The sequence below is a fragment of the Notamacropus eugenii genome, chromosome 2 (genome assembly GCF_028372415.1).
Source record: "Notamacropus eugenii isolate mMacEug1 chromosome 2, mMacEug1.pri_v2, whole genome shotgun sequence".
Classification (NCBI taxonomy): domain Eukaryota; kingdom Metazoa; phylum Chordata; class Mammalia; order Diprotodontia; family Macropodidae; genus Notamacropus; species Notamacropus eugenii.
In genome coordinates this window covers 362,575,294-362,601,754 of record NC_092873.1, presented here as the reverse complement: position 1 = coordinate 362,601,754, position 26,461 = coordinate 362,575,294, and the positions used below count along the sequence as shown (strand labels likewise).

Below are 26,461 nucleotides of genomic sequence, written 5' to 3'. Positions count from 1 at the left end.
GATCTGAGACGCACTCTACTAATTAGGAGCCCATTGTGTGTGTGTTCTTTGTTTTGTTTTTCCATTATACCTCCCTTAACTCTGACTATATCTTTACTTTCCACTACATTCCCATCTAAGCTATAAACCACCTTGGTGATTTCAGATTCCAATATCACAAGGCACTGCTCCATTTTTCAGATCTCTAGCTCAATATTGCTCTCTAAGTCATTCAATTCAAGAAAAATATATGAAACTAGTACTTCATTCTAGGCAATGAGTTAGGTTATGGTAATATAAAGACAAATACAACACTTCTCCTACAATTGCTTCATATTCTAATGTGTTTATATTCTACGCAGATATGTAAGTATAAGTTCATTTGAGGAGGGAAAGAGCACAAAAAAATATGTGTTGATAAGGAAAGGCTTCCAGTAGGAGGGGGTCACTCCAGTTGAGAAACTGTGGATTGTAAAAAGTGAAGCTGAGGAGGAAAGCACTCCAAGTAAAGGAGAAAGACAGTGTAAAAACAAAAAGAAATGGAAACTGAAGAAGCTAGTAGGAGAGTTTGTTTGCAACAAAGAATTCATGAAAGAAAGCTATAGAAGATCTGAGTTTGAATCCCACTACTTGTTAACTGTGTGACCCTGGTCAATTCTCTTTCAGCCTCCATTTTCTCATTTGCAAAATGGGGATAATAATAGTACTACCTTGCAGGATTGTTACGTTGATTACGTTAGCTAACATGTGAAAACCTTAATAACAGTAATAATTAACAATAATAAATTATTGGTCAGTTAAAATACTTTGCAAACCTTAAAGCACTATATAAATGCTATTATTGGTTTTATATTAAATAAGTCTGGAAATAGGCTGGAGGGATTTTGTGAAAAGCTTTAAATGACAAGCTGAGGAGTTCATATTTTGTCATAAGAAAATGGGGAACCACTGAAGATACTTGAGCAGGAGAGGGACGTGGTCTGATTTGTACTTTAGGGGGAAAAATTTGGCAGATATATGCAGTATGGTTTGGAGAACAAAGAGACTGGAAGCAGAGAGACAAATTAGGAATTTACTGAAATATGGAGGGTAAAAGTAAAAGATTCTGACTATGGTAGTAGCCAAGTGAGCAGAGAGAAGATACAAGACATGTTATGGAGGCAGGATTGACAAAACTTGCAAATGATTTGACATGAGGGATGAAGAAAAGTAAAGAGCATATAATGAGTCCGAAGCTGAATGACTAGAAGGATTCCAGTACCTTCAAAGAAAATAGAGATATATTTTTAAAAAGAAAATAAGAAATTTGGACATGCTGTATTTGATATGAGTGTAGAACCTGTAGAGTCATCTAGCCAGCACTGGGGTTCACCAGTGAGATGAGATATCTGTAAATACAAATATACAGATAGAAATATATCTGTAAATACAAATACAAATATATCCACATTCTTCAAGGCTCAGTTCAATTCAGTTTCCTTTATGAAACCTTTTCCGGTTAAGACATAGTTTTAAAATTAAAATGAATCTAAGAGGTCTAATCCAATTTCCTAATTTTAAAGAAAAGGAAATTGTGGCTCATCAAAATGAATTTGTGACCAACATAAGTACCTACTATGTGCCAGGCACTATGAATAGCACTGTGGATTCAAGGTAAGGCAAAAACATGGTCCCCCTTTAAGGAGCTTACATTCTAATGGGGGAGACAACTTTCCAACAGCTATCTGTAAAGTAGATAGAGGTAGGATAAATGAGATTTATATCAAGGGGATATGACTTGTCCAAGCCAGGATTTCAACTCCAGTCATGTGACTCCAAATCCCATGCTCTTTCCATTGACTCATGATGTCTCAGACTACCATGGCCAAGAGTGTTCCTTCCCTTATTCAATACAAAACTCCTCATTCTCTGCAATACAAAATCTGCCACTCCGATTATATACTTTGTATCATCTGTGTAATTTTGTATTTATCTTACATACATCTTGTTTCTCCAATTTTTTGTTTACATAAACATAAACTATGTTTATCATCACACATGATAGCTTATTTGACTAGGAACTAGTTAGTGTAAAAATATTGTTTCCATTTTGCAGAGGAAGAAACTGAGTTAGAAAGGTTAACTAATTTGCCCCAAATTCCACAGAATTTAGAATGGTGCTATGAAAAAAAAATGATTTTTGCTTGTTCAATCATTCTTCTGTCATGTCCATCTCTTTGTGACCCCGTTCGGGGTTTTTTTTGCAAAGATAGTGGAATGGTTTGCCATTTCCTTCTCCAGCTCTTTTTTTACAGAGGAGGAAGCTGAGGCAAACAGGGTTAAGTGACTTGCCAGGGATCACAGGACTATTAACTGAGGCCAGATTTGAACTCAGGAAGTTGAGTCTTCTGACTCCAGGCTTGTAACTCTATCAATTGCACCATCAACTGTCTAAGTCTTTTGACTCCAGTTCAAATTCTTTTTCCTCTGTAACATGCCTCTTGTTTGTAGTGCCAAATGAGATGAGGTTTGTAAAACACCTTGCAAAATCTTACAAAGCCCTATAGAAATTGTTATTGTTGTAGGAGTTTTAAGATGAAGTACTTTAGGTAATAAATGTTTTGTTGAACTACAACATACTAGTACTTGACTGTTGACAGGATAATATAATTTAAAGAAAGGACATTAGTGATCATCTAATCCAACCCCTGTATTTTATATAAGAAACAAATAGGCTCAGACAACTGAAGTGACTTGCCCAAAGTTATACAAATAGTGGCAGGGGTATAGGAAAGGGGCAGAGATTTGACCAGTAATTTCACTGACATAGGGAAGTCCCATAGGACTTCCCAAGGAAATTCTCTCTAGCAATGCAGATTGGAATCCTGACACTCATAGTCAAATCCTAGAATAACGCAAGTTTAAGTGAATTAATCAGGGCTACACAGCCATAGGCATCAAAGGTGAGACTCAAACCTAGATCTATCCTGACTCTGAGACTGGCTCTATCCAGCATCCACAAGGACCATGGCAAACACTGCTTAACAGAACCAGCACAGTGCCTGAAAATACCAAGCACTTACTAATTGCTTACCGATTGATTATTGAATAATAATCACTGAACTTTACAAATATCACCTCACTTGACACTTACAACAACTCTGTTAAGGAAAGGCTACATGCCTTTATTATCGCCATTTTACAGAAGAGAAATCTGAGATTAGGTGTGAACTGAGGCAAAGAAAGGTTAAGTGACTTGACATTAGTCATATACCAATTTCAGATATGTCTGTAATTCAAAGGCAGGCCTTTCTTCTTCTCCAAGGCTAGGACTTTTTCTACCACATAGAACTGTGTCTTAGAATTATTTCAGTTATGTTGGGAAATAGCCCAACACTCATACATTACAAATAAGACTATATTCCTATTCTTTCTACAGCCTAGCTTACCTGGTGCACGGGAAATGCCTAAATAAATACCCTTTGAAGGGTTAGACTACAGACATTTAGAGGACAGGCATGCTTACTCAATATGTATAGTCAATAAATGCTTTTGAGCATTATAGTGTCTGGCCCTCACTGAACATTTTAGAATGGCCCATAAAATCTTCAGTGATCTGAAATGGGAAAGGGAAGTGTGATAATGAAAAGATGAAGCATTCTGCCTCAGATGGAGATAGAAATTCTGAACACTTAAGCCCAGGGATAAGCATAGATCTCTAAAAGGTTAAATTTTATTCTCAGAAAACTGCTTGCAGCCCCTTCCCTGACTTTTTCAAAAGTTCTGTCCTCAGTTTGTTTCCAAGGTACACAAAGAAAGAGAACCACATTTCATGATTTTTTTTGGAAAACCCTAGTCCTCTGACTATCCGTTATCTCCTCCATGTACTTGTGTCTCACCATCTTTTTCTCAGAGACTGCTGGGGAATTCCTCATAAACACCTTGAATTTATTTCATCCAATCTAAGATTCCCCCACCCCCATGCGTTCTAATAGCTTCTGTAGCCCGGAAGACATCACTGTCAACTTCAGTATTCCTCTATCTCCAAGCATGGGGCTGAGGCAGGGGGGCACGAAGAGAGAAGAATGAAGGAACTGAACCAAAGGCTGTTTGCTGAACCCCGGGAGACAACGGCTAGATTAGCGAAATTCCAGAGGTTCCACATTTTTCTCCAACAATCCTCCTTACACTTCCTACCCCATCCCACTCCAGGTCCCAGGGATACTGTTATCTCTTCTCAGTTCAAGAATCATATTACGCAGCACTCTCTTTCCTACTCCTCCTAAAGTCCCTTTTACCCCAAGCTACACACGCTAAGGCAACCAGAGATGTCCAGCGAAAGAACGCTAGTCTCTCTGTATCTGAATGGAACCTCCCCTTCCTCCGCCCATGTTCTGAAATTATGTGGACGGAATCTCGCTCAAAAGTCCCTTGAATTTCAGGATGGAAAAGTGCAAAAAAATTCCCCACAGGGTGTGCGCGCGTGCTCTTGTGAGCGTGTGTGTGTTTGTCCACGCTCGTGCGAAATATTCTAACGTCACGTTCTGCAATCAGGACAAGCAAGCTGAGAATTTGGGAACCGTGCACAACCTTACCCCCACCCCACCCCACCCCACCCCTTTTTCCTTCATCACCCCTCCCCCAAAGGAAGTAGGATTCGGGTTCTGTCACGCCGCCACCACGGTCACAACCGCAGCTGCAGCCACAGAGATATCTGCAGGGATCCTCGACTAGGATTCTTCACTCTCCACCTTCCTACTATTTAAACCTGCTCGCCTTCCACCCCATCATTTTTTTTCTTTCTCCACGCTGCCCCCTAAACCCCCATTCAAACTGTTCCGACTGCGGGGATTCCTTCCAAGTGTTCCCTGAGCCAAGTCGCTGACCTACGGCAAATCACCCTCCTGCTTCCCAGATACACATACGTTCTGTCTGTCTGTCTGTCTCTCTCTGTCTCTGTCTGTCTCTGTCTGTCTCTGTCTCTCTGTCTGTCTGTCTCTCTCTCTCTCTCTCTCACACACACACACACACACACACACACACACACACACACACACAGCCCCCTGGCAATGATGAAACGCTCATTGGCACCTCTTTCTTTGCCCTGGCGCCCGCGCCCGCCTCCTCCACCTTCCCCAGGGGGCCCGGGAGAACAGCTCTCTTTGGCTCTGTTCGCTCTCGTGTGTGTGTGTGTGTGTGTGTGTGTGTGTGTGTGTGTGTGTGTGTGTGTGTGTGTGTGTTTCAGTGAGTGTGTGTGTTTATGTGTGTGTGTGCGCGCTCACGAGGGTGTGTTTGTGTGTGCGCGACTGTGTGTGCGCGCACGCGCGCGCGCGTTTTTGGTGTGGAAATCTCCTTCTGTGGAAGCTGCACCACCAGCAGGGAGTATATCCTGGAGACCAGCAAAGGACTGGAAAGCGCTAGAGCTAAAAGAAAGAAAAAGCGGAAAAAAAGCCAGGAGAGGCTAGGCGAGGCGTGGAGGGCCGCCGCAGCTCCCCGACGCCCCTCCCTCTGGCCCAAGCCTCCAGTCCCGGGTAGCCCCAGCGTGGAGCAGGGCTCGGGATCTGCTGTCTGCCCTCCGTCCGCTGCGTCCACTCAGCCCTGGAAAAGTCTTAGTCAATTATTTTCCCCCCTTTGGGGGCGGAGGAGAAGCAGAGGGAGGGGAGGGCAAGGGAGGAGATTGCAGAAAGGAGTTACACCTGCTTTACGAGCCGGAAAAAAGGAGAACTTTGGGGGTAAGTAGCACTCTAGCGCTGAACTGCAAAGGGGGAGGGGGAAAGGGAGAGTTGGGAGAGTTAGGAGGGGGAAAAAGAGCAGGGAATGAATTATTTAAAAAAAAACAAAAAAAGACCAAAAAAAAAAACGAAAGAAAAAGGAGAGAGAGATCCCAATATTTCAGGGGAACCGTAGCTGAGGGAAAGAACCGCAATGCAACTCCTAGGCTAAGTCCCGTCCGGGGCTCTGGCGCCACACAGACCCGTGCGAAGTTATTTTTAATGAGACTGGAAGCTAAAATGACAAGGCTTGCATCCGAGCCCTGAGAGGGCGGGGGAACGGGGCAGGTAGCAGGGCCCAGAGCCCTCTGGTGAGATGCTATGCCCCAGGCGGGGGCGGAGACAAGGGCCCTAGGAAACTTCCCATTTTCATTCCAACTGTGATGCTCCCTGATTCTAACCTTAAAGCACCCCTCTTACCCCAGCCCGTAGCTCCATACGGGTGTTCAGTTACCTACCTGGGATTCAGGCCTGGGGAGACTGAGGCAACAGAGGTTGGGGCAGGAGAGCTTACCTGGCCTAGTCGACCCTCCTTTTGCAAATCTCCTTCCCCCCCCTTTCCTTTCATCAGCCCCCTCCCCCCAGTCCCTGGAAGCAGCAAGCGCTATAGGCGAGGAAAGAACGACCCCTGCAGTTTCATTGCGGGAAAATCTCAGCAACTACGGGTGATGGAGGAGAGAGGAAATTGTAGGAGCCGGGGAGCGGGGCAGAAATAAATGTACAAACGAATGAAAGCAAGGGAAATAAATAGATAAATAAATAAGGACTGCGTGGCTCGGGCGCCACGGCTCATATCCACCAGTATAGGAGCTTGAGCCAAGGTCGCGCGCACTTTGCTATCTCTAAGGATTCTTCGCCCAAGGTGCCAGGGACTCCTTTCTAGGAGGGCAATCTGGGCCCTGGGAACAAGAAAAGAGAGAGAGAGGGAGAGGAAGAGCAAAAGCTTCTCCTAGAGTAACCCTGGGGCTCGGCTGAGGCTGCAAGCTGCCAGAGATTTATGATAAGTCATATTCAAATTCTCTCTCTCTCTCTCTCTCTCTCTCTCTCTCTCTCTCTCTCTCTCTCTCTCTCTCTCTGTTTCTCTCTCTCTCTCTCTCTCTCTCTCTCTCTCTCTCTCTCTCTCTCTCTCTCTCTCTTTCTCTCTCTCTCTCTCTCACTCTCTCTGTTTCATCTCTCTCTCTCTCTCTTTCTCTGTTCATCTCTCTCTCTCTCTCTCTCGCTCTCTCCCCCCCCCCCCTTCCCCGTCCTCCTTTTCCTGTGTGGTGTACCCGCCCTCCGCACTCGGGGCAGCAGGAGAGTAGCCCTGAAGAGAAGCTAACCATGCCCTGGTAAGGTGGGCGGACTTCGAGGGCAACTTGTAGCTGACCGCCTGGGCACGGAGCAGGGGAAGGCATTCGACCACGCGGCCCAGCGGGGGCTGTCGTCTATGTCTTGTTGGGGGGCCTGGTGGATTGGAATCTCGCTTTCTGGAGCAAGAGTCCGGCGCTGGTGGCCTCAGGTGGCGGCGGCGGTTGCTTCTGCTGCCTGTGTTTTCGAGAGCCCAGGAAGCAGAGGAGAAAGACCGTCGGGGCAGCGAAACACTGGACATGTGTCAGCACATCTGGGGAATAGATCCTACGAGCTCGAGGGGAGATTTGCTGGAACAATTCAAACTGAGATATTGATCTTGGGGGTGGTAGTCACTAGCCGGCTTTGGGGTGGGAGTGCGTGTGCGCGCGCGTAAGAGTGTGTGTATGTATGTGAGTGTGTGTGTGAGTGTGTGTGTGTGTGCGTGCGTGTGTGGTGGCGGGCTCCCCCTTCCCCTTCCTTTTTTTTTTTTTTTTTCCGTCGAGTGATGCACTTGGAATGAGAATCGGAGAATGGAAATAGTCTGGGAGGTGCTTTTTCTCCTTCAAGCCAATTTCATCGTCTGCATATCAGGTATGGAAAAAATCCGATTCGAAAGAAGGTTGTCTTGTTTAGTGTAAAAAAAATATGAATTTTGTCTTGGGAAAACACTGGTGGAGGGGGAAGGGGAGAGTATCTGGCCGCTTGGGGGTAGGGAGCTATGCGGGTTTCCCCACCTGCAAAACTATGAGCGCCTCTTCTTTCTGTTCCCAAGAGCGCTGGATGAGAGTACTAGGGTGTTTCAGTTATGTTGGAAGGATTGAGGTCGAGGGAGGAGGTTGAAGCAGATGAGATGGAAGGTGGGTCTTGAATCCCCACTGACTATCAGCTAGAGAAATCCTGTTTCTAAATGCAGCCCTCAGAACCCCACCCCCAACCCCTATCCGATCCCAATCTCCCGGGCTTCAAAGTTCCCAAACTCAGAGCCTTGAAGCTGGCAAAATGGACGCAGTGCCCTGCCCCTAGTCACTTTGGAGAGACTGCGGAGGATGCGGGGATTAGATCATGCCGGCAGAAAACTGTTGGGAGGGGAATAAGGGTGCATGTGGGGTGTGTGTGTGTGTGTGTGTGTGTGTGTGTGTGTGTGTGTGTGTGTGTGTGTGTGTGTGTGTGTGTTCTATACAGAGATACACAGATATACAGAGAGCAGGCAGGAACTAGCGTGTTCCTGTCTGAGGATCTTATCCAAACCTCCACCCCTCCTTGCCCACAAAACAACTACTGTGGCTTTCCAGGATTCCCAATAGCTGCTGCCCTGTAGCTCCAGTTGTCTTAGCCTTAACTCTCAAATCTCAGATGAGTGGAGCTGTCCGGTGCTGTGGTGATAGAAGGGAAGACGTAGCCTTAAAAAAAAAAAAAAAAAAAAAAAAAAAGTAGGGATATTCTGGGTGGAGGGATGGGAGGGTAGAGGATTATCCAGCAGCAAGCTGGTTAATGAAATGTTGCTCAAGTGGCTAAGGGAGGAAGGAGCCTGCCCCTGAAATACTGTAGAACTTGATGGTGCTTCTCTCTCTAACCAATGCCCACCTAGTTATGTGTTTGTAGTTTTCATGTAAAATTGTGTCCTTGGTCATCATTCCCATGCATGAATGGGAATACAGCCAACTTCCCCAGTGGCCTGAGGAGAAATAACCCGTGGCCCCTCTAACCAGGCACATCTGGAAGCTTGGATAATATTGCTCCTCCCACCTAATCCTGTCCTAGGGAGCTTGAGCTAGACCTGATGAAACAAAACACTAACTCTGAAGCCCTGTTCTTCAGTCTCCTCTTCTTGCTAATATGAAAGGGGTAGGGGAGGGAAACCCCCTCCCCCCATGCTCTTATTCCTGTTTTCCATTGACAATCTGACCAAGGACTTTGCTTTTGTTGAATTAAAGTAATTTTTAAAAATCCATATTCTCTCACTTCCCTAGATGCCCTCTGTATTGCATCTGCTTGCTGCATCTGGGTGGATAGTAAGGTAACAAAAGGGGGCTGGTTCTATAAGTCAGCCTCTGCAAGAATGGTCACATATATATATATGTATATGTATATATATATGTATATATGTAAATGCTTATGTATGTGTGTATAAGTATATTCATATATACACACATATATACATATATGTCAGCCAATCTTTTTATATCTCTCCTCAAATTTTCCTTTTCAACTCTCCCCTTTCTAAAATATTTCACTAAAGTTGCTAAAGATGTCTAAGACCATCACAAGCCTTCTCCTTTCCTCCTCTTCCTCATAAATAATTTTCAGGTTCTAGCAAGTACAAAGTCCAATTCCTGTTATGACTTTTGATGAGTTAACATTCATTCAGATCTTTGGTACCTCATCTTGTTAGCACATCACTTCTTTGAATTCCCCCATACATACACACGTAACATACATTTCTTATGGTGATCATATATAACAACTTGCTAGGAAAAAACAAGGTATGTCTTTCTGTGTATGTTCACATACATCACCCTAAAAGTTTGGAAATAGTATATAGTATTAATAGTACATGGTTAAAGCTATATTATGCTAGGTATGCCAACAGCTAAAGCACTGACATAGAAGAATAAGGAGTGTTTTCAAGTAAGAAATGGAAGTACTGAGCACATGGCCTTTCACACGTATTCACTAAATAATCATCATTGATGTATTATGAGGAAATAAAAGTGTAAGCAAAATTGCTAGCTATTAGCTTAATACGGAAAACTAGGTTATGGTTCCAAATGCCTAGTTAGGTCCTGAATTAATTTGCCCTTTATGAAGCTGTTTGGACAGAGATGTAGCATTATGCCTTGCACATTTATGTATTATACACACCTACTTTAAAGACCCATTATTTTTAAATAGCTAAAGCATTTGCCTCTCCTGCCTCTTTGCCTCAGCCTAGCTGCTTATCCAATTACATCCTTTTATGTCAGCATTCAGGAGGGCACTGTAATTGTGATTCACAATTGCCACACTTTGGGATATTCTGACTCCTCCCTTTCCTTTCCATATGACAGCTTTGGTGTGTTACTGGGAAAGTTCGGAAAGGAGGGGGACAGCAGAAGTAGTACATGGGGACTAAGTCTGAAGAAATGTGACTCAGGGAAGAATTGGTGGATCTTTCCCATCTTGGGTTTTCCATGATTTGCAGTTTTAATTTACTTAGCAAAGATAGGGATTCAGTAAAGGGAACACAGTATCACCAGGGGAACTAAGTAAATCTTGCTGATTTTTCCCCCTTCTTTCTCTTCTTTTCTTCTTTCCCCTCAGTGTTAGTGAGTCGCCAGGCAAGTGGTGAACCTAATGTGCTGTGTTGGTTTATTGGGTCACCGTATATCAATAATTGATGCGCTGGCATGGTTTGCTGTATTACAGAGATATACCAGACCAGAGGAAGGAAGCACAGTTCTGCAGTGTAAACATGCTAAAAAGAAAACCTTAGTTGGAGATTGAGGCCAGGGGTGAGGGATCATTGATTTAGTTTCAGGGGGGTAATCTTTGTCTTCAGTTAAGTCAACAAGCATTTATTAAGCACTTTCTGTACGTGAGGCAATGTGCTAAGTGCTGAGGATACAAAGAAAGGAAAACCAGGACCACCGTGTTCCCTTTAGCAAATTAGTCTGGGTTTTTGTCTTCTTAATCTCAGGAAACAAAGCACAAAATGCCTTTATTTCCCCTCTGTGGAGCCCTTTGAAGTTACTGCCCAAAACAGAGACCTGGGGTTTGTGTGTTCCAGGGATGTGCAATAATCTGTTTGTGATAAAAAATAAAATAAAAAGGAAAATATTAGCTAAGGGGACCAAAAGCTCTGGTTGGCTTTAGCTAGTAGCTTGGTAAGTAGCATTTGGGCCCATGATCCAGATGTCATCAGTTTCAGTCACTTAATGACTCCCCAGTAGAGCATGAAGAGGGAGGGCTGTGGAGTGGGAGTGCTTCTGAATCCACAATGAAATAAAAGCACATTCAGCTGAAAATTCAAGACAGACAGGATCTGTGAGGGAAAAGGAAGGAGCAGAGGGCTTTTTCCTATGCTGGTTGGAGCTTCATTCCTTCCCCTAAAACAGCAACTCAAATGAGGTAACATTTAGGATCCTCTAGCTATGGAGAAAGGCCTTCTGGTGGTAAAATAGTTACCACATTTAATTCAGATTAAACCACTTATCCATTATGTAGCATCCCCTAACTATATAAGATGAAAATTCAACTTCATATGAAAGGGATTCTTTATTTTTTTTAAATATATGATTAGTGGGAAATAGCATCAGCACTGTAACCAGAATACCTCATTTCAAGTTCTTTTTCTGACTCTTGCTACTAATGTGATTTTTGGCAAATCATTTAATCTCCCTGGGACTTAATGTTTGTTGTTGTTGTCACTCAGTCCTATCCTACTCTAGATGACCTCATTTGGGGTTCTCTTGGGAAAGATACTGGAGTGGTTTACTACTTTCTTCTCCAGTTCATTTTACAGATGAGGAAACTGAGGCAAACAGGGTTCAGTGACTTGCCCAGGGTCACACAGCTAGTAAGTATTTGAGGCCAGATTTGAACCCAGTCTTCTTGAGGTTCTCTATCCATTGTACCACCTAGCTTCCCCACTTAGTGTACTGATCTGTAAAGTGGGGGATTGAACAAGAAGGCTTTTGAAAACTCTTCCAGCTCTACATTTATAATTCTATGATTATTATCATTAGTTTGAACAAAAATATTGATACAGTGCTTTTAGTTTTCCAAAGTGCTGAAATTTTTTTTTGTTATTGTGAATTTGGTACCAATGCATATGAATATTTATAGAAAGAAGAGAAAAAGATAAAAGTATATGAAACTCTAAATTTCTTTAAAGAATCATTTTTTTAAAAGGATACAATAAATTCAACAAAGTTCCAAAGTTGTCCATGTTTCTATCTCCCTTCAATTCTCTTCTATAATTTTTTCAGTGTTAAATTGATACTGCTTTCTTTCATTTCATTCCCAGATGAAGGGGCACATCACTATCATTAGTATCTCTTTAGTTCTACTCCATTAATTAAAAGACAATAAAAAATAACTCGAACCTCTTTGTAAATAATAAGGAAAGCCAAACCAAACAAAATCATGAATTGACCATGTCTGAAAACTTCTGTCTTTCTGAGTCTTTAGTCCATCACTTCTCAGTTTGGAGGTGAGTTTCATGCCTCATTATCTGTCCTCTGGAGTGATAATTGGTCATGGCATTGATCAGAATTCTCAAGTCTTTCTAAACTGTTTTTCTTTAGAACATTGTAGTCATTATATAAATTGTTCCCCTTCCTCCTTCTACGCACTTCACTTATCATTTCATGTAAATCTTTCCAGTTTCCCCTGAACCTATATCTATCATATTATTAAATTATATTTATATGCCATAATTTAGTCAACTATTCCCCAGTTGATAGGCACCACCTTTGTGTCCAGTTCTTCGTTACAACAAAAAATACTATAATGAATATTTTTGTACAGATGGATCCTTTTCCTATTTCTTCTACTTCTTTCAGACACATTACTAGTAGGAGTATTGACTGAGTCAAAGGATATTAATATTTTAATGACTTTTTGAATACAGTTCGAAATTCCTTTCTCGAATGGCCCAACTAATCCACAGCTCAAACATTCATGTGGCTGTCCATCCACATCACCTAAAACAATTGTCCTTTGTTTGTCATGTTTTCCAAGATGATAGGCATGAGGTGCAATCATACAGTTGTTTTAACTTACATTTCTCTTAGAAGCAATTTGGATCATTTTTTCATACGGTTGTCAATAGCTGGCTTTTCTTCTTATCATAACTTTGGTTTTTTATCCTTTATCTATTGGAGTGTAGCTCTTATTTTTATATATTTGAATTAGTTCTCTTTATATCTTGTATATCAGACTGTGGCCAGAGAAACTTGCTGCAGAGATTTACTCCCTTAGTCAACTATTTCCCTTCTAAATCTAACTACACTGCTTTTGTTTATACAGTTTTTCAACTTTATGTAATCAAAGTTGTCCAGTTTATTTTCTGTTATAATATGTACCCCTTATTTGGTTAACTCTTCTATTATCTAGTTGTGACCTCTTTCCTTGTTTCTATATTTTTTTTATCTGAGGCTTCTTATCTAAGTCATATATCTATGTGAAGCTTATTGTAGTAAATATTGCAAAATGTTAATATGTTGAAGCTTAATTTATGACAGACTGATTGCTGGTTTTCCCAGTATTATTTTTAATCAGGCAGTCAGTCATTACCACAGTAGGTGGGATTTGGGGATTTATCAAACACTATGTTACTATTTTTGTTCACTTCTTGAATTTGTGTATATTACCTATTCCAGTAATCAACTTTTCTATTTTATAAGGAATATGAAATGATTTTGATGACTACTGGATATTTAATATCCAGTATTGCTAAGCTCTCATTCTCCCACTTTTTTTTTATTATTTCCCTTGAGATTTTATTTGTTGTTCCTCTGGATTAATTTTATTTTATATTTTTTGAGCTCTGCAAAAGTGATCATTTGGTAGCTGGAAAGGTAGACACTGCAAAGTCAATTAATTTAGGTAATATTGATGTGATCATATTGGTATAAGCCAATCATGATGAATTAATATCTCTCCAATTATTTATTTAATAAAGAATATTTTACAGCTATATTCATAAAATTACTATGTGCATGTTTTAGTTGCTGAATTCCCAAATATTTTAATTAGTCTGTAGCTAATTTGAATACAATTTTGCTTTTGTTTCTGTTATATTTTCTTGGTAACATGCAAAAAGGCTGATGATTGATACAGGTCTATTTTAAATCCTACTATTTTGCTGGTTATTGAATAAATTAATTTCTTAAGTAAACAACTGTATCACCTGCAAAACTAAAAATTTTGTTTCCTCTTTGTGTATGCTTTTTCCCCTCAATTTATTTTTCTTTTCTTATTGCTAAAGCTAGCATTTTTAGAAGTAGATTCAAATAATAGTGGTGATAATGTGCATACTTGCTTTACCTCTGCTCTCATTGGAAAGACTTCTAGTATTTATCACAGATAATGCTAGCTCTCGGTTTTAAATAAATACCATTTACCCTATTAAGGGAAAGTTCATATGTGTGTGTGTGTATACATATATGCATTATATTTTGTCAAAAACTTTTACTGCATGTATTGTTGTAGTCATATGTTATTATGTTATTTATTTTTATTATTAACCTGTTATCTTGTATCTATAATATACCTAATAATGAAAATGAAAAAATCCTCCATGCTCAGCATAAATCCAACAAATACTGCATATTTTAAAAACATATTGCTGTAGCCTATTTGCTAAAAAATTAATTCAATGTGTCATGTCCATAATCATTAGAGACATTGATCAATAGTTTTCTTTCTCTGATTTGACTTTTGCTGTTTTAGGTATCAAGACCAGATATGTGTTGTAGAAGGAATCTGAAAGCAGCATTTTCTTCATGTACTTTTATAAAAATACTGAAATTAATTCTTTTTTTGAATGTTTGATAGAATTCATTGGTAAATCCTTCTAGTCCTGACCTTCTCCCACTTTGGAAATTCATTTATAAATCATTTAATTTCTTTTTTCTGAAGCTAGGTTATTTAAATTTTCTGCTTTTTCTGTTATTTTGAATATTTTATATTCATATTAATATTCATCTATTCCATTTAAGTTATTAAATTGTATTTGTATATAATCAAGCAAAATAGTGTCAAAAATTCTTTTATTCATTTTTATTTTATCAATTTCTTTCATTTTTAATATTGGGTGTTTCATTTTCTGTCTTTTGAATCAGATTAGCTAATGGTTTATCTATTTTATGAGGTTTTTTTAAATATCTCATTTTATTTGTTAATTCAAATTCAGTGGGAGTTTTATGTTTTGACTTTGTTAATCTCTTCTTTGATTTTCACAATTTCCAATTTTGTGTTTAATTGGGATATTATTATTTGTTGTTGTTTTTTCAGTTTTCTTTAGTTGCATGACCAATTCGTTGTTCTATTCTTTTCCCTTTTGCTTTTGAAAGCCTTTAGAGACGTAAAAATTTTCCCCCAAGGATTTCATTTCCTGGATCCCATAAATTTTGACATTTTTTCTTACCGTCACTTTCTTGGAAGGAATAGTAAATTTTTTCATGGTTTTTTTGATCAACCAATTTCTTAGTGTTCTTTGATCAACAAATTTAGTATTCAATTATTTAGTCTTTTAAAATTTAAAAGTTTGAATCCTTGCGTTAAAGACCCTTTCCTGCTTATACTTATGTTTCCTAAGGAATATGTTTAATATTTCAGGGTTGAGTTTTCTTTATATTTTTACATTTATGTGAGGCTTTTATGTCATTTTGTTTTTGCAATAGTTTCATGCACAGTCCATAAATATATTTATTCCTTTCTATTCTTATCACCAGATAACTATCATATCTAATTTTTTCTAAAATTCTGTTGGGTCTTTAATTTTTTCTTGCTTGTCTTTTTGTTGAGGATCATACAAACTCCATTTATTATAATTTCCCTATCTATTTATCACTCACAATTGAATAAAATTTCTTTTAAGTACTCAGCTGCTATGCTAATAGTACATATATATTAAGTGTTGATACTATTTTATTTTCTATGGTGACTTTAAGCATAATATAGTTTCCTGGTATATCTCTTTTAATTATGCTACCTTTGCCAACCCCACCCCATGTGAATCTTTGTTTCAGGTATGTTACTTTATAAACAACATATTGTTAAAAGCTTCTTTCTGCTCCATTCTGCTACCCTCATCCATTTAATTGATGAAGTTATCTCATTAACATTTATGGTTATGATTGTTAATTTTACGTTTTACTTCATCTCATATCTTTTCCTCTTCACTGAATCTTTACAAAGAAGATGGTCATAAAAGAGGGGCATGATCTACAAAAGTGATCTGTAATTGAAGTAATCTTCTTCCACTTCAAGATACATGGTCCCTTTTTTCCAGACCCTGATTACTGGTTCTTACTTTTTCTTTCCCTTAAATTCTCACATTTATGATCAACTATCTACAGTTCAACCTTCTTTGACTTGTTCCTCCCCTACTCTACCTTCTTCCTTAAGCCCCCCTCTCTCTTTCCTCTGTACCTTCCTTTTACTCTAGTGGGTTTGATGTATTTCTACCCCAACCAAAGCCTTTGTATATGTATATGTGTGTATGTGTGTGCACATATGCCTATATATATGCTTATTTGTCCATATTTAATCCTCTTTTATCCTGTTCAGATTAGAGTGAACTTTGTATAATGTCTGTTCCCCATTACCTTTCTTCATTTTTTATGTACTCTTCTTGTTACCCTAATTATGAGAAATAGTAAGTTTTTACTCCCTTTTCCTTATTTCTTCCTTAGTGTGTTTCTTTTTCCCTTTCTTTTTTTTCCTCTCAAAACCATAAAAACAGAACAACCACAAAATCTCTGAATCCTTTATTTGTCATAGTTAACTCAATCTGTGATTTGAAGAGACATATCTCTAATTCCATTATTAGAATGTAAATTTTTTAAAAATCATTTAGCCTCTTTCCAACTGCTCAAATATGTTTTCCTTTCTATTTCTCTTGATTCTGTTTGCATTTCAGAGTTTCTGCTTACCACTAATATTTTCATCAAGAATGCTTGACAGACTTTTATCCCATTAAAGATACAAGTGCTGCCTCTGACACATACTGATCATGTAACTGGGAAAACCACTTATGATCTCAGTGATATAGATAACCCCCTAAAATGAGAAGTTGCAGAAAATGTACTGACCTGCCTTGGTACAGGGAATTCCCTCACCATTGGCTTCCAGTGCCGTTGAAGTCATAAGTCTAGAATATATACTTATCCACCTTATGCCCTTATAGGATTATATCAGTATTGTAGAGTAAATTATGTTTGGTTATAACCTCTTTTTTCTGAATATCATATTCTAGTATTCTCTCTATTCTGAAATATTTGCTACTAAGTCTTCTGTAATCCTAACTGTGGTCCCTTGGTGCTTGAACCTTTTTTTAAATTTTATTTCTGATTGCTTGTACTTTTTTTCTTTGACCTGAAACCTTTGGAATTTGACTTTGACAATTTTTGGAGTTTTTATTTTGGGATTTCTTTCAGTAGATGGGCTCATATTTTTTGCCTTGCCCTCTTGCTTTAATTGATCTAGTCATTTTTTTTTCTGATTTCTTGAAATATGTTATTCTTTTAGGGGTATCAGGGAGGGGCAGGAAGTCAGGGAATTCACTGACTATTGAATTATCTCTTCTAGACCTGTTTATTAGGTCACTTGTTTGTCATAGTAAATTAGCCTTACATTTTCCTCTATTTTTTAAAATTATATATATATATATAATTTTTCTCTAGTTACACAAAAAGGCAATATTTAACATTCATTTTATTTTTTTTCAAATTCATTTATTTATTTTCAGTTTTCAAGAATCACTTCCATAAGTTTTAAATTTTCTCCTCCTCATTTCCCCCTCCCTCCCCAAGATGGCTTGCAATCTTATATGGCTCTACATATACATTCTTATTAAACACATTTTTACATTAGTCATGTTGCATAGAAAAATTAAAATGAATGGAGAAAGCATGAGTAAAACTAATTCAAACATAACAAAAGAGAAATTAGTCTGCTTCATTCTGCGTTCTGACTCCATAGTTCTTTTGCTGAATGTGGATGGCATTTTGCATCATGAGGCTTTGGGAAATGTTTTAGGTTCTTGCCTTGCTGTGGAGGACTAAGTCTATCAAAAACAGTCCTCACACACTGTGGCTGTTTAACATTCATTTTAAAGCATTTTTTGATTTCCAAATTTTCTCTCTCCCACCCTCACCTATCCCTTCCCTGAGATAATAAGCAATCTGATATAGTTTATACATGTTCAATTATGTAAAACATATCACCATTTTAGTCATGTTCTGAAAGAAGACACAGATCCACAGGCGGAAAGACATGAAAAAAAATACTCCATAAGTTCTTTCTCTGGAGATAGAAAGCATTTTTCATCATGAGTCTTTTGGAATTGTCTTGAATCACTATTATTGAGAATAGCTAAGTCATTCACAGTTTATCATTTTATAGTATTGCTCTTATTGTGTACAATAGTCTCCTGGTTCTGCTCACTTCACTTTGCATCAGTTCATATAAGTCTTTCCAGATTTTTCTGAAATCTGCCTGCTTATCATTTCTTACAGCATAGTAATATTCCATTATAATCATAACACAACTTGTTCAGCCATCCCCCAATTGACAGACATTTCCTCAATTTCCAATGCTTTGCCACCACAAAAAGAGCTGCTATAAATATTTTTGTACAAATAAGTTCCTCCTTATTAAAAATCTCTTTGGGATACAGACCCAGGAGTCAAAGGGTGCACATACTTTTATAGCCCTTTGGACTAGTTCCAAATTACTCTCCAGAATGGTTGGATCAGTTCACAACTCCATCAACAGTGCATTAGCGTCCCAATTTTTCTACATCCCCTCCAACATTTATTATTTTATTTTTCTGTCCTATTGGCTAATGTGATAGATTGTAAAGTTGTACTTCCGAGTTGTTTTAATTTGCATTTCTCTGATCAATATTGATATTGAGAATTTTTCATATGACCATAGCTAGCTTTGATTTCTTCATCTGAATACTGCCTCATTTTTCTCTATTAAAAAAATGATTTTGTCCTGATTTATTTTCATGTCATGGAATCATTAAGTTCTATTTGATCCATTCTAATTGTTGGGATAAAAATTTCCACTTTCTTTTCTGAACAATATTTTCTCCTTCCAGTTCTTTCCCTCAGAACTCTAATTTCCCTTATTTCATTTTTTAAAAAATCTACTTCATATCTTTAAGATACTGTTGTAGTCCTGTGGCAAAATCTTTATTTTCTATCTCAGATGCTTTGCTTTTAGTTGGGTTTGCCTCTCATTAATATTTTTGTAGTGTCCTGCATTCTTTAGTTTACTTTTGTCTTTGACCTCAATTCAAGATTTGAGACTTTGTCTCAGGACAAGACTTTATCTCCTCTCACATTCTTGGATTCAGTGGTAAGCCCTGTTTAGTTTTGATCACAATTTCCTGGGTTTTTGCCACTAACTTCCACTGTGAGAAGTCTGTCTATATTTACAGTGCTGGTACATTTGTAGCCATCAGGGTTGCCTTTGGTCAGAATATTCAGGTCCCTCTGGGACATCTCAGGCCAGAACACTGTGATCTGTAGGTCACCCAGATGCTGCCATATGCAGGGGTCATGTGGAGTATCTCAGATCAGAGTGCCCTGTACTTCTCAAAGCATCCTGGACATAACTCTGCTGGTTGCTACTGTTGAACTAATCATCAGAATGCTGCAGATTTCCAATCCCTCTCTCTCCCAGTCTCAGTATCTGCCCCCCCAAGAACAAAGTGATAGAGGTTTCATTTGCCACAGGAACAAATTTGGTTAAGGCCTTGACAGATATCCATCCCACTTCTCTAACAGATCTTGCACTGGAATGCCTGGTATGACCACTTTCTCAAATGACATCCATTCTAGATGTATTTTTCTGTAGTTCTGAGGTGGTTGAAGGAGCATAATAATATCTTTCTTTATGTTTTTGATCATTATATTATCTGGTGTCCTTTAGTGATTTTTGATGGTTAATATGTCAGTGGACTGGGATCTTCTGTAACAGTTCAAGTTTCTATATTAATTAGATATTCCCCAAAGTACTTTTCAGAGACAACCCTGTGAGGGTGGCAGTGAAAGCATTATTATCTCTATTTTATAGATAAGAAAATTGACACTTTGAGAGCTTGAGGTACTTGTCCAAGATTATACAGCTAGTAAGTGTCAGAATTATCATAGGGTCATTCTAGGAAGTTTTTCCATTGAAGGCAAATAAAGGATATTTGTTTACATGTCTTTGATGTGTAAGAGTATGGATTTGAAGGTAGGAGATGCTTTTGGTTTTTATTCAGATATAAATTTTACTCAGTATTCAGGGCTTAATTAAATAGTCACTTACATTAATAAAGTATAACATTCTCGAAACATTCTTGTGAGGAATATGGTCTACCGCTAGTGCAGTTATTTTTCCCACATCAGAATTTTCCCCATCACAGTTTCATCTTATCTTGAGTTGGCATAAGAAATTGAATAGGAATTTTTGGGGAGGCTACAGAAGCTGCAGATGACACATGTAGGTCAGCAGATGACACAGAAAAGTATAGAAACTCATAAATGCATAAAATATATGAATAGTATTGTGTGATATAGTCAATGACTAAATACTTAACCCAAATTTCACAACAAAGTACTGTAAATATCCCATAAAAGAAAAAGAAAAAATTCAGACTTCTCTGGTATGAAGTGAGGGCCAAAAACTTTTACACAGATTTTCCAGATTGTGGGGACACCATAGCCCACAATCAGGGTTAGCCCCCTGAAGTAGAACTGATAATTGTACTACTGCTGCTCCCTCTGATATTACTACTACAGCTAGTCTTTAGTACTTTATAATTCAGAGTAACTTACTCAGTCACACAGCTAGTGGCAGAGCCAGTATTAAATGCCAGGTTTTATTATTCTAAAGTCAGAATTACTTTCTACAATACAATAGTGTTAATGGGGTCTCTTTCTTCCTTCAGAAGAAATGGTGACATAAAGAAGACGTTATTTTTCTGTTGTCTACAACTCTGCATCTGAAGTTTTTTTGTATTCTATAGTGAGAATGAAGCTCTTACCTTACCAGGTTGTTACATTAATGTTGTTATTGTTGTCCAATCATTTCACTTGTGTTTGGCTTCATGACCCTGTTTGAGATTTTTTTTGGCAAAGATACTTGAGTGGTTTGCCATTTCCTTCTACAGCTTTTTTTACAGATGAGGAAACTGAGCCAAACAGGGTTAAGTGACTTGCCCAGAGTCATACAACCAGTAAGTTTCTGAAGTCAAATTTGAACTCAGGAAGATGAGTCTTTCTGACTCAAGGTCTGACACTCTATTCAATGCACCATGTAGCTGCCCCATATCAGGAGGCTCTATTGAAAAACAGGATGGGAGGCAGTAGAGATCATGTTGAATTTAGAGTTATAGGATCAAGGTTAAAATCCTGGCTCCTCTACTTATACCATGTATGACTTGGACAAGTCATTTTATTTCCCTTGACCTTACTGTCTTACGTTTATAAAATGAGGATGTTGAACTAGCTGACTTCTGAGGTTTCTTTTAGCTCTAAACCAAAGATACTTTCATGATACTATAATTTAATCAGCATTGGTGGAATATTTTGCACTGTTGAACACAAATACTGATTAGCCTCCCCCTGTCCCTCCCCCCACCCCACCTCTGGTCTGAGTGAATCCATTTAGTCTAGCTAGATCAATTTTTCTCTTCATAGAACCAGGTGGCATGTGGGTCTGCTGAGTGTCTGTGAGCACTACTAGTCAGTGGCATTATTGTTGTGTCGAGGTGATTGATGCCAAACATCTGGATAGGAAGTAGAAAATTCAATCAATCATCTGAATATCATGGGAAGAAAAAACATTCAGGTATTAGAATGTATCTATTTCTCTTTAGCTTTATACTGTACTATTAGTATTCTAATAAAGTGCCTCACATATGATATAATGTAGATAGGATCACAGATGTATCTCAGAAAGGGAACTCATATGCTATCTGATCCAACTACACAATTATGAGGCAGGGAGATTCACTGATTTGCCCAAGGTCACAGAAAAAAATACTTTGAGCTTAAGTTCTTAACTTTGTTCAATGATCCTTTCTTCATCTGTAAAATGGGGATATTAATAGCTTCTGTGGGGTTCTTGGGAGAATCAAATGAGATAATATATAAAGCACATTGCAAACTTTAGACTGTTATATCAATACAAGCTGTTACTGTTGTTATTGTGGTTGTTGCTGTTGTTGTGGTGGTGGTGGTGGTGGTTCTTCAGTCCTTGAGTTTGATTTGACATCAGTGAAGCAATTGTTCTTCATTGATGCAAAATTTTGAGAGACAGGGAGAGAGGGAGAGAGGGAGAGAGAGAGAGAGAGAGAGAGAGAGAGAGAGAGAGAGAGAGAGAGAGAGAGAGAGAGAGAGAGAGAGAGAGGTTAATGTGAAGAAATATCCCACCAATTTTGAGTGATTAGCAATTTAACTATTATAGGTTTGCACTGATAATGTCAGGGAACTAGATGCCACCATTTTCTGTAATCTATCAATCAAGAATATACTTAATGCCTAATACTATGGAGAATGGAAAAGAAGTAGGGAGCATGGTCTTTGTCCTTGGAAACTTCACAGATTAGTTGGGGAAAGGAGTTGGTTCAAGTGAGAAAATATATATGCACAAAATACTGGAGAACTAGATAAGACAGAATACATAACGCTATTGAACAGGTGTTCTTAACCTATTGGTATCATGAATTCCTTTGGCAGTCTGGTGAACCCTATGAGTCCCTTCTTAAAATCATCTTTTAAAAATAATTTTAGGACATGCCAAATTTTTTTTAGAGGTTTGAAATGAAAATGAAAACATGATGTTTTATTTTTCCAATCCAAGTCCACAGATGTGAAATCTATATCCATTGACCTTCTTAGGAGTTCATCGACCCCAAGTTAAAACACCTGTTATATATCAGAAAAGGGAGAAATCAAAATGAAATGGTGTACTCAGTAGCTTTATGAAGAAGGTGGAAATTGAGCTGGGGCTGAAGGATAATAATAGGAGATATTTACATAGTGCATCATGTCCTAAGTGATTCTCTAAGAAATTAAGTTACAGAGGAGGTGTCTAACTGCATTAGTACAGTTTCCTCATCTGGGAGTTCCCTACTCCAATGAAATAATAGGTGTAGTCTTTATCAAATCATATTGTCAGAAGTGAGGAGAGAGAGAGAGAGAAAGAGAGAGAGAGAGAGAGAGAGAGAGAGAGAGAGAGAGAGAGAGAGAGATTGATTTCCCAGAGCAGTCTCAGCAGAGGCATAGAGGTACACATAAGAAGGTATACATGTATACAGGTATACACACACACACATATATATGTATGTATATATACATATAAACACATATATATATCTTTTGTGAATAGAGAGAAAAAGGAGAAAGGGAGTGTGTGTGTGTATGTGTGTGTATGTGAGTGTGATATGTAAATTGACCTGATGGTAATAGAAATTCAAATCCAGAAATAGTGGGATAGGTCAACTTAGGGTAAAATAACATGAAATGACCTAGTGTGTACAATCCTTAGACAAAACATATATTTTGGATCTTTAAATGTCTTTGGGGAAATTTTTTAAATTAAAGCATAAAATTCTGGCCAAAATCTTTAAAGTATTATTTGTGTAGTTTTAAACTCATGCAGACTGTCTTCAATTACAATTTTCTTTTTTATATATAACAAGGGTTACACATATATGCAGATATCTAATGGAGGTAGACAGGAAGAAATCCTGTCTGATTTATTGCAATCTGTGTGTGTGTGTGCATATGTGAGAGAGAGACAGAGAAAGACAGAGACAGAGAGGGAGAGAGAGAGAGAGAGAGAGAGAGAGAGAGAGAGAGAGAGAGAGAGAGAGAGAGAGAGAGAGAGAGAGAGAGAGAGAAATGTAATAAAAAAGGAAATTTGAATCTATTTTTATAAGCACATTGATCATTTATTAGAGGAGTTCTGTTAATTCTTTTTTATTATTAAAACAGTGAAGGTTCCACTCTCTTGCCCTCTCACTTTGGAAAATTTATTCTTATTATGAGGAAGCATAGAATAGTAGAAGGAAGACTTGCATTCAAAAATAGTTCAGGTCTAAGCATTGACATTCAGTAGCTGTGTAACCATGACTGATCACCCAGACAGTCAATCAACAGACTTTTACTGTGTCTTACTATGTGCCAAGTGCCTGGGAGAGAAAGGCAAAACTGAAAACAGCCCCTACCTTCAAGAGGCTTAGTTTGCTCACCTGTAAAATGTAGAAGATAATGTTTTCACTCAAAAGGCTACTCTAAGGAAAGGTTTGTTTTTGTTTTATAGTAAACTGCAAATTATTTTAGGTATGTGCTCTCTTAGTAAGACCATTGAAAGAAAAAATATTAGATATTTCCAAATAGTCTGAGCCCTAGTTTAAAGACAAGGACAATTCAGATTATATCAGGAATGGTCCTCATTTAGCATAATCTTTAAGACAGTTTCTTTGTGAAGAAAATACAAGTTCATTCAACTTCACACTTAAGATAATAATCCCTTCAACATTGCTTGAAGACTGGGAGAAGTGAATCATCTATATATGCTTTTATGACATGAAGATTAATTGTGTACCAAGGAGTAGATGCACTGTATGACATGAAACAGATGCTTGAAATAGTACAAAATATTCCAAAGCAGTGTTAGCACAATATAATATGTATGATTTCCCTTTGCATTAGCTTAAATGTTCAGGTAGGAAAAGCAAGAGTAAGGGTAACCAATCAATGGCTTTGCCTAGCCTACTCTCTTGGTGTGCCAGATACCAGCTTAAGTCAATCTCAACAAGTACTAAGATTAGAAATATGTTCTAGTTCATTTGTGGAAAAAAATAACAGCTTCAATGTTACATTATTTTTCATAATACAGTCAATTCAATAATATGTTATTTTTGTGTAACATTTCTAATTTTTTTAACATATCCAGCATTTATAAGTGCTTACTATGTGCCAAGCAACATTTAATGTTTTCATGGAATCTCAAGGTTGCAAAAGATTGTAGAGGCTGTCTGACAAAAAGTCTCTTCTATAATATCCCCAACAAATGGGGACATTGTCTACCCTTGGCATGAAGATCAATTGTGAACAGCAGCCTTCCTTGGGCAGCCATCCTACTTTGACACTGCTCCATTTGTTAGAGTTGTTCCTTGTATTAATCTTCATTTTGACTCTTTACAACACTCACTGCCCCATTACTCCTAGTAATGGCCTTTGGGAACAAGAACAGCTATTGAACCTCTTCCATGTGACAATACTTCAGATACTTAGAGAGCATATCCAGCATTTATAAGTGCTTACTATGTGCCAAGCAACATGCTAAGTGCTAGGAGTACAATGATAAAAGTGAAATAGCCTAACTTCCAGGAGTTTACATTTTAATGGGGGAGACTGCACACACACACACACACACACACACACACACACACACACACGAACGCACACGCCCAAATGGACAAGCACAAGCCCATGATCATGCACACACATATACATACATGAACTCACACATGCATGCATGTGTGCACACACACAATGCAAGACAGTTTTGGGAGGGAGTGCATTAACGATTCTGGGGAATCACATGGATTTGAGTATTGAAAGAAAACAGTGATCATAAGGCAGAGGTGAGGAGGGTGAAAATTTTAGGTATTGAGAACAATCAGTGGAAAGTATGTGGAGAGGGGAAATAGAATGTGTGAGGAAGAGCAAGTTAGTATGGATGGAACATGGAGTCCATAAAAGGTAGGTATGTAAGAATGTGTAAGAAGACTAGAATGGTAGTTAGAAATCCAGTTGTGAATAACTATAACTGGTAAATGAAAATCTCCACTTGGTCCTAGAAGTTATTGGGAGCCAGTTGAGTTTGTTGTTGCTCAGCCTTCATTCTCAGAGAGAACCAAAGGAGACCATTTGACTTCTTGAGTTTGAATAGTGGAGTCACATGATCAGAACTGCACCATAGGAAATTTTGGTGGTTGTGTGGAGGGTGGTTTGGAATAAGTGGAGACTTGAGATCAGAAGATCAAAGGGAAGGCTATTGTAAAAGCCCAGGTGAAAGGTGATTAGGGTTTGAACTAGGGTAGTAGCTGCATGAGTAGAGAGGACAAATTGAGAGATGATGCAGAGATAGAAATGACAAGATAGTATTGAAAACTGATAGGCTATGGGGATTGAGGAGTCAAGAAAAGCACTAGGTTTGAAAAGCTGGTTAATTGGAAGAGTTGTATAAACTTCAACAATAATGGGGAATTTTGGAAAAGAAGAGAGTTTGGGAAAGGGAAGATCATAGTTCTGCTCTGGACATGTCATGTTTGAGATGTCAGTTGGAAATCCAGTTGGAAATGCCCAATAAGCAGTTTGTGATGAAAGAGTTCATGAGAGAGACTAGGGCTAGATAAATAGATTTGAGTTTGGGGGCTTAGAAATAGCAACTTAACCCAAGGGAGCTTATTAGGATACTGAATGGGAGGGTATAGAGAGAAAAGTACAGGGAACTCAAGACAGAATTCTGGGGTGAAGAATGTTCACATCTTGTAATTATAATAACAACAAATAAATATTTGTATAGCTCTGTAATGTTTGCAAAGCACTTTATGGCTATTAGTACAGTTATTGTTCACAGTGGATGGTGAAGTAAGTACTATTACTATCTGCATCTCATAG

The 26,461-nt window shown here is 38.4% G+C and overlaps 1 protein-coding gene across 1 annotated transcript in view; it reads left to right on the top strand.

Annotated features, from left to right (window-relative positions):
* Positions 1-7,324: 7,324 nt before the first annotated feature.
* CA10 (carbonic anhydrase 10) overlaps positions 7,325-26,461 on the top strand; it is a 718,916-nt gene continuing 699,779 nt past the window's right edge. Inside the window, exon 1 of the mRNA XM_072646737.1 lies at positions 7,325-7,649. Within this exon, the coding sequence (XP_072502838.1) occupies positions 7,589-7,649 (61 nt within the window). The 5' untranslated portion in view covers positions 7,325-7,588. The remainder of the gene's footprint in view (positions 7,650-26,461) is intronic.